The sequence below is a fragment of the Vigna radiata genome, unplaced genomic scaffold, assembly GCF_000741045.1.
Source record: "Vigna radiata var. radiata cultivar VC1973A unplaced genomic scaffold, Vradiata_ver6 scaffold_111, whole genome shotgun sequence".
NCBI lineage: Eukaryota > Viridiplantae > Streptophyta > Magnoliopsida > Fabales > Fabaceae > Vigna > Vigna radiata.
Window position 1 is genome coordinate 348,393 of NW_014543596.1, and position 9,316 is coordinate 357,708.

At 34.5% G+C, this 9,316-nt stretch overlaps 1 protein-coding gene across 1 annotated transcript; it reads right to left on the reverse strand.

The window, feature by feature from the left end:
• Positions 1–219: 219 nt before the first annotated feature.
• On the reverse strand, positions 220–3,557 carry LOC106754548 (probable protein phosphatase 2C 4). The gene is made up of 4 exons (XM_022777989.1): positions 1,706–3,557; positions 1,486–1,599; positions 641–905; positions 220–547 (listed from the first exon to the last, which is right to left on the reverse strand). The coding sequence occupies exons 1-4, from the start codon at positions 3,002–3,004 to the stop codon at positions 432–434; spliced, it is 1,794 nt and encodes a 597-aa protein (XP_022633710.1). The 5' UTR covers positions 3,005–3,557; the 3' UTR covers positions 220–431.
• Between the last annotated feature and the right edge of the window lie 5,759 nt (positions 3,558–9,316).

Below are 9,316 nucleotides of genomic sequence, written 5' to 3' on the forward strand. Positions count from 1 at the left end.
AAATCTACTACTTCCTTCTTCTTAATAGGTTGACTATGCCTTTACAATTCGTTAAAACTTTGAGATCAAACCATTTGAATCTGATAATTTTAATCCTTGATATTTAGCACATAAATAAGGATATTTTGTCAACTACCTGCCATTATGGTATCATTGGAAAAAAACAATGGGCGTTGACTTTTGTGATCAGGTTATGACAATGTTTTTAAATTTAAAAAAAAAAAACAAAAGATTGATTGTCATCAACACAAAACTGGTCTTTCTAGAAGGAATTTTAACTGTAGAGTGCCCTTAGTTTTGGATCATTGGTATTAAAAAGTATGTCAAAAAGGGTAACAAAAGAAGAAATAGAAGGAATTTCCCAAAGTTTTAGTGAGTGTCAAAGACTCTCTGTGTGCTTAGTTGCTATACTCATAATCTGATACGAAAATTTACACCAATGAACGCCAAATTTTTCCCTCTAAGGAGATTATGACAATAGAAATGTCATCATGGTAATGACGGCGTTCCCCCTGTGGAATATCAAGCAGCTCATGGAACTCCAAACCTGCAAAAATGAAAGTCAGGCTCAATAAGATTGTTTTAACTTGTGAATTCCTTTCATGTTGAAAAATATTGAGCGAAAAAAAGTGCTTTATACCAGCCCGTTTTGCAGCTCGACCCAGAGCTTCTTCAATGAGAAGTTGTGCAGGATCCCTATCAGGAAACTTGGTGATGAATGACTCTACTTTGGCAGCTGCTTCTTCATTGGTGAAGTATTGGTAGAGTCCATCTGAAGACAGTATGAGGAACTTGTCATTTGGATTGAGCTTGTGGTGGTGGAGTGAAGGGAAACATGTGATGTATGGAGATTCCCCTATGTAGCTCACTCTGAAAGCCTCCAATACTGCATCGTTTTGCTTAGGCTGCAAAATGGACCAACAAAAAGTCATGCATTGGTGTGTGTGTGTGTGTATATAACAATGAAATAATCAAGCAATTAAAGTGAAATATAGTGGTCCATCGCAGTAGCAAATGTTGACATGCAAGATGTGCTATGAATTATGATTGAGTCTTCGCAAAGTTCAGTTGTCTTATTTTTACTTTTGAAGAGTATAACCAATGACCTAATTCAATGTAACAGTAAAGAATAGGAGTATGAACCCAACATTTGCATTTTATTATGCACTAACAACACGAAGGACATCCTAAACATGTTTTTGAAGAAAGACATAATTTTAAGGGTGACAAATCTCAGACTGATGATTAGATTTATAACTGATCTATTAGACGGAAACTAGTAGAGATACTTCATGATCCAACTAGGGAGCCAAAGATATTATGGCAGTTGAAACAAGCAAAACAAGAAAGCATTATTCCACTAGATAAAGTCAGTGAAATAGATTGCATAGCTTAGTTATATACCAAATTCTCATGAATATTATTCACATCAACTCTTTTTTTTATGCAATATTAATACAAGTACTTCAGGAAAGACTATACTACCTGCTTAAGGAACCCTGCCCCAAAAGCCCTTGTGACACTCAATCGACCCTTCACTCGGCCTCTAGTTACTGCTAAAGGGTCATCAGGATGCTCCCTCCTGATTCTGTAAACCTCCTGAGATTCACAAAGGTCTCACAAACTATGTCATATGAACTTAAAACACCAACCTTCATTCATTCATTGCTCAGAAAACAAGTTGCATTGCACAAGCACAAGCTACCTCTTTCACGTGAGTGCTATGCTCCTCGGTGAGCTGAAGAGATTCCCCACTGTGAGTGGCCAACACAGCACGGCTATCTCCAACATTCATCAGGTAAACATCTTGACCCTTCATCAACATCACCAAAACACAAGAACCCATCATAGCCAACACAGGGTTTTGACCAATCATCTCTTCAGCAGTCCTCATGAATACATCCTCAGTCTTCCTCAGTGACTCTGAAAGAGCCTGTAACACATCCGAATGACTCAAATCCACTCTTTCACTGTTTATCTCATTCATTCCCTCTACTCCTTCTGACACACATTCCAAATTTAACTCTCCATTTTCTATTGGATAATTTTCTCTATTATCACCTGAAGAACAACAACCATAAACCACTCCATTTCCCCTAAACAACACCTTCTCCCTCAGCTCCAAAGAATCTGAATCCTTGAGCTCAAACTTGTTGTGACCACACAACATCTCCTTGAGCTCATCATTCACAGCATAAAACAAATTGTTGAGAAGAAAATCAGTGGCATCAGGGCCATTAAACCCGTCATAAATGCCCACAAAAACCCATCCATGATCCTCACAAATCACAATATGCAAACGATCCTCACCAGCTCTCCCTTGAGCCCAATGAAGATTCTCACACCCCATCAACACATCACTATACAAATAGTTATCATCAACCTCAACACCATGCATACTCGTCTCGGCACTCAAACTAGTACTACAACTTACTCTCGCATTAGTATTATCATTTTTCTTGAAAATAGACATTCGCCCAATGGAAATCTTACTCAGAAACTTTTTCCAATGTCTTCTACTTCCCTTTCCCTTGTTCATTGATACCTCAGAAGAATCTTTCTCGACGGATCCTTCATTGTTCATCACATGATCACGAGGACCCCAATATAACCCTCTTTCCGCACACCCTCCCAAAGAGAATCCACGATGAACGTGTTGATGCTGAAAAGGGACCAAGGTGGAAGTGAAGGAGCCAGAGCTCTCAAACGAGGCAGAGGAATCCAAAACGGTGCTGTGTTGGAGTGAATCATCGAGCGAAGTTGAAGGCGTCGCTGACGTGTTTGCACTCACTGTGGCGCCGGAAACCGACCGGAAAGTGATGAGGGTGTCATCATCGTCAGAAAAAGCCTCGCTGGAGAACCGACACGTGTCGGGTCTCACATAGCAAATAGAGTTTCCGAGGGAGTTCTGGTTTTGCTTGGAAAGGAAGGAAGCTCTGTTCTCGAACCTTCCGGAGCGGTCACCGGAGGAACAGAGGCAGAGGTTGCCGATTAGGTTACCCATTGGAGAGTGGAAGAGAATGGCGGGTTCAAGTTTTAAGCTTTGGATAAGGGTGTGGCAATGCTGAAAATGGAAGATCTTGCATTGGAGAAAGAACAGAGGAAAGAAAAAAAACAGAGGAAAACGGGGTTTCTGCAAGAGGGAAGAGGAAGGGGTGTTGACTTTGTGGCACTTCCTTAAAATTTTAAAATGAAAATGTTGTTTTCTTGTGGTTAGTTCATGATGGTTTTTCTTTCACGGTTTCATTTTTTTTCCCTTTCTATGGATGAGTTGACTATGAGTTTGAGTAAAAATGTGGGAGAGAGAGAGAGTTATGCTTATTATTTTAGAAGCGTTGAGTTTGAACGGGGAAGAGTTTGTAAGGAGAACAGTTTCATTATTTTAGGAGTGGTGAGTTTGAACAAGGAAGAGTTTATAAGAGGGAATATGTTGTTGTTTTTAAATTGAAATAGTAATGGCAACTCATTAGGGTGCTTTTGACTTTCCTGAATTAACACAGAAACGGCCTCTGAAGCATTTATGAAGGTTTTTATTGCTACCTTCTTTTTTCTCCTTCACCAAATCAATACATTCATTCAAGTTTTTGTACTCTTTATCACTACTAGTTTAAACCAATTAATCAAAGTTACTGTAATTAACTATGAATTTGTTTCTGTATTAACCCTTAATGTTCCTATCAGGTTCGAATATGATTATATCTTCAATGTATACTCTTCTAGCATAAAGATTTAAGCATGAATAGGAAGATTTCTTTTTATATTTGATCTTATATTAATCATATATTTTATTCTCATCCTTATATTAAAAGTCAATAATTGTCCCTTCTGGTTAGTGATTATTTGCATGGTGACAGAGATACAGAATCCAAGATCATACTCGTTGTGGTGATATGGTAGAGCATGAACTGATAAAGAAAGTGGAGAATCTGAGGAGGCAATTCAACTGAGATTCCTAAATTTCATGAGACACCAAAGACAAAGAAGAACTGAATAGTGAGATGTGTGTGGTGTGGTAAATTAATGAGTATTTTGAGCATGGCATTTTGACTTCAATGAAACAGTGCACGTGCTTGAGATCCAAGGCTGACCAATACATGATCTTGCAAGTGGAGAAGAAGTTATAGCAAAACCTAATGCATGGAGTGCACAGTTCTATAATGACTTTACTTTGTACACTGTTTTTCTTTTGAAAAAATTAATGTTTTTCTACTTGTCTTTCTTAAATTGATGAATTTATTTTTAAAAATTATGTAAATTTATTCTCTTGGCATGTTAAGAGGATTTTGTTGATATAACATGAACTTTTGAGTTATGCGTTTTTGCATTTCACATATCATATGTATTATTTTGTGCCAATAATAATTTTTGTTTTTGTGTGAACTTATAATGAAGGAAGAGTGAATTGTCACATCAAGTGGAGAAATTAGACTGTGAAAAAAGAAAAAGAAGGTTCATTAATTTCACCCTTGTCGAAACCAAAAAACTCTAGTAGATCCTACGTAGTACCTAATTTTGTATAGAATAGATATCTGAAAATCGTAAATGAGAGGTTATAAAGAGTTATCTCACATTAAAACTCCTGTCACATTCATCACACTTGAGTCAGCGGCAGAAAAGCAAGATAAAATTATGAACACTTCTGCTAGTCATCATTGCATTACATTATTTCTATTACACACTTGATTCTGTGCTATCTGTAAACAAAAAGTTGAAGAGAAGTGTCAGTACTATATTTTCTTCATATATTTTTTCTGTTCACGATGTTCTTATTTTCTCATGAAAGCTTTTGTTTATGTATTTTGTTTCTAATGGTAACTGTTGTCTGTGACAGATTTTCACTATGAGACAAACTTCTCTTAATCTGAGCTATTCTTGACATTGTTTCTTGTACATAATGTTTTTTTTCTTCTCTTACGTGTTTCTCTTTTATGCTACCATGATGTTCAGAGCATAATAGATAAGCGGTGCAATAAATATAGCAGTAGAATGTTTGAATATGAAGCACAATTCAAGAAATCTTTTATATTAAATACATTATATTTATTTAATGACAAGATTTTTTATATTTTCAATGTATGTGTTTTGAACAAGAAAAAATGGTGTAGTGTTATGAAATTTTTTAAGTAATTGATGGACTTCAGAAAATTTGAGATTGAGTTAATTGTTGTTTATTTTAAAAGATTTGAAGGTGAATAAAAATAAATATAAAAGTAAAATTTATGAAAATTAATGTAAAATTTTATTTATATGATAAATAAAAAATATTAAATTAATAAAATAAAAGATTATCAAAATATTATTAATAATATAAATAATAAAAGAATAATAGTGGTTAGTATTATATATAATTGTAAAAATTATTATAAGAAAAAAAATTGACATGAAAAAAATGTATTATTACTATTACTATTTTTTATTACTATTTTTAGTATTATTGTCATTATTTATTTAGTATTATTATTATTTGTTATTTTATTATTATTATTATTCTTTGTTATTATTATTATTTGTTATTATTATTATATTTATTATTCTTATTATTATTATTATCATTATTATTATTATTATTATATTATTATTATTATTATTATATTATTGATGTTGTAACATGCTTTTTTTCATATGTTCATATTTGGGAGAAGCTTGTTGAATATTTATTACAAGAGGGTAAAAGTGTCTTTTCAACACAAATACTTCTAAATCTCATCAACCAACAAAGAATGAAAAAGATGATATATTCCGCAAATAATAGTCTTCTATCGCTTCCAAATACCTAAAAATGAAGAGAGTATAATATGTAAATTTGTTTGCTTAAATCATGGTGAATAGTGCATCACCTTAGAATGAACACGGCCTTATGGATTGAAAATGAAATTCGTGTTCATTTTACAAGGATTGTCGAAGAATAAAAAAAAAAAGTAATTATAAGATTCTCTTTTTTTCAATCATCAAAGGAGTGATAAGATTTGTAAGGATTGACGAGAAAATCTCATTTACTTTTGGTACATTTGATAATTTTTTTTATTTACGATGATGATAATCATGATACAATTTTTTTCATATTAAAATTTAACTTTTATTTTTTTCTCTTTATAATAAAGTTTAAAATTATATATTATATTAATAATTATCATTTTATATTATTTTACTAGTATTTTGAATCTTCAATTTTTATTAATTAAAGGGTTAAATATGTTTTTAATTCCTATATTTTGGGGCGATTTTGGTTTTAGTCCATTTTCAAACTAAGATACAATTTAGTCCTTCAACTTTAGAAAATTCTGGTTTTAGTTTTTTTTACCAAATTCTTTTAACTTTATTTGTTGTTTCAAGCATGTTTCTCAGTTAACATTGAAGTAAAAATGTGTCAAACAGTGTAAACAATCGAAATGCTATAATGAAACGTGCTTGAAACAACAAATAAAGTTAAAAAAAATTTGGTAAAAAGGATTAAAACCAGACTTTTCTAAAGTTGAAGGACTAAATTGTACCTTAGTTTGAAAATGGACTAAAACCAAAATCGCCCCAAAATATAGGAACTAAAAACATATTTAACCCTTAATTAAACCATCTTTTTTATCTGTCAAATCTTACACTAATTTTCACAAACTTTACTCCCAAATCCATTTCACTCACCTTCAAATCCCCTAAAAAAAAACAACTAATTTACTCTTAAATCCCCTTAAATACATCCACTCACCCTCCCCTGAATCAATCCTGTAAAGTGAACACACCCTTATGCTATGTGAATGAATTACATTATTTACGGTGATTGAGAAAGACGGGTTGTGATTTTGAATCGTGTTAGTTTTAACAAATAAGCATTGATGGATGAAGATGAATTTGCGGGATGAAGGGGATTCTTTCTATTATCTTTTTGGGCTTATATATAGCCCTAGTGCGAATCAAAAGGGGATTCTTTTAGCAGAGAGAAACGTCCAGAGTTATTCCACACACCTTGGAAGAGGTTCCTCGGATGCTTAGGCTTCAATCTACCAAGTTTAGGGTTATTTCTTCCATTCATTCATTATTTTCATCTAGTTTCACCATGATTATGGTGAACTAAACCCTTTATTGTTGGGGAACAATGTAATCTTTTGAAACTCTCATATATCCAAATTCTTATTTATTTCATATGCTTGTCATATATTGGTTTATCAATTGTTGGGTTCTCATCTATGCTAAATGCTTTTATTGTTTAACTCATTCAGTAAACGTTGTTTGTCTTTATTGATACGGGGACGTACGGTAATGTCATGAACTGNTGAGAAATTCNTTGATTATGCTAATACCACCTAGTGATAGGGGTAGGACGATCAATTGTATTTTGCTTCTGTTCACATTGCATTATTGGTTACTAGGAAAGGCTAGGGATAACAAGCCGGTAATTAATAATAGGCTCTTTTCACTAAGGGATTGGGTTAAGGGTAGGCTAGAAAGTTTGCATGGAAATTAGATAAATAAGTGAAGTAAATAAGAAAAGTAAATATATGAGATGGATAAGATGAAATTGTAAACCCCAACAACACCATTCATCCATAGTTTCTCAAAACTAATTGAATCAATTGCATTTGCATGTTTATTTTTGTTCTTTGCATACAAACACCAACTTAATTCTTTTCTCAAGGCTTACACGATTTGTATACATGAAAAGTAAGGCCTAAAGAGTCCTTTGGAAAGAACAATATTGGGTTTACCAATTATATTACTTGATAACAATCTGATACACTTGCCAGTGGCTTAATAAGTTTTTGGCGCCGTTGCCGGGGACTCGGGGTTTAACTTATCTAGTAGTGTAAATTGATTAAGTTTGACTTGATTGTATATATCTTTTTATCTTTTTATCTTTTTGTTTTGTTTTTTATAAAAAAAAAAAAGTGCTACTAGGGTTTGTGTTTCTTGTGCATGCAGCAGGTGCCCAGAGATACTAGGAGCAAGAAAAATATGCAACCTTTTCTTGCAGGCTTAAGCGAGGCAAGGGGGAGAAGGAAAGTCAGACGTCCATCTAGGGATTTGTTTCCTTCCCCTGGAAGATTACTATCACCTTCACCAGTTAGAAGAACAGAGGAGATGGCTGAAAGAACTCCTCCAAGACGCACTCTTGCAGATCAATCGAATGTGGTTGGCCCTTTCCATTTTAACAGCATAGTCATGCCTACGGATCAAACGACCAACATGGTGATGAATCCAACACTCATACACTTGGTGCAAAGCAAACAATTTCATGGCCTGTCAAATGAGAATCCTTATGACCATTTGACAGCGTCTAGTGAAATATGCAATACAGTGAAGATGACAGGTGTATCAGATGATAGAGTGAGGCTTAGCTTGTTTTCGTTCTCATTGGAAGGCAATGCTCAGACATGGCTTAATTCCTTCCCTGAAAGGACGTTTATTACATGGGAGACTATGGCTGCAAAGTTTGTTAGCAAATATTTTCCACAGTCTAAAATTACTCAGGGAAGACTAGAAATCTCATCATTCAAGCAAGGCATGGAAGAAACTCTAAGTCAAGCATGGGAGCGTTTCAAAGGCCTACTTAGGAAAACACCAGTTCACGGATTTGACAAGACAACCATTGTTCTTGCTTACCTTGGTGGACTGAACATGCAGTCTAAGATGATGTTGGACGCCTCAGCTGGAGGTGATATCAAACAGAAGACTGAGGACGAAGCCTATGACTTGATAGAGAGTATGACAGCTAATGGACAAGAAGCATACAGTGAAAGGGGCGCACCAACAGAGAGGAGTCTTGCACTTACCTGCAGATGATGCAATGCTAGCTCACAATCATCTTTTGACCCAAAAGCTAGATACATTGACAAAGATCCTCTCACAAATTCCAAAGGAGATTCGCAATGTCTCTCAAGCACAACAGTTATGCAATCTTTGTGGTGGTGACCATATCAATGGTCAATGTGCTATACCTGAGGAGATGCAGTAGGAAGCTAATTACATGGGGAACCAATACCAGTGTAGGCAAGGGAATTTCAACCAAGGAAATTATAGCCATGGTTGGAAGAATCATCCAAGTATTGGTCAACAACAGAATAACCCATTAGGGCAACCAGGAGGCTTCTGGCAGTAGCAACCTTCTCCTTTGTGGCAGCAAATAAATCAATTGACAGAGAATGTTAGAGACTTTTCTAATAGATTCAACAAATTCTTGAAGGATTATGATTCTCAACATTCAAGTAATCAGGCCAACTTTAGATCCTTGGAGATGAAATTTGGCCAACTGTAAAAGAGGATTGAAATCACAGAGAAGAATCAATCTAGGGTTAATACTGATGTTAATCCTAAGGAAGAATGTCGT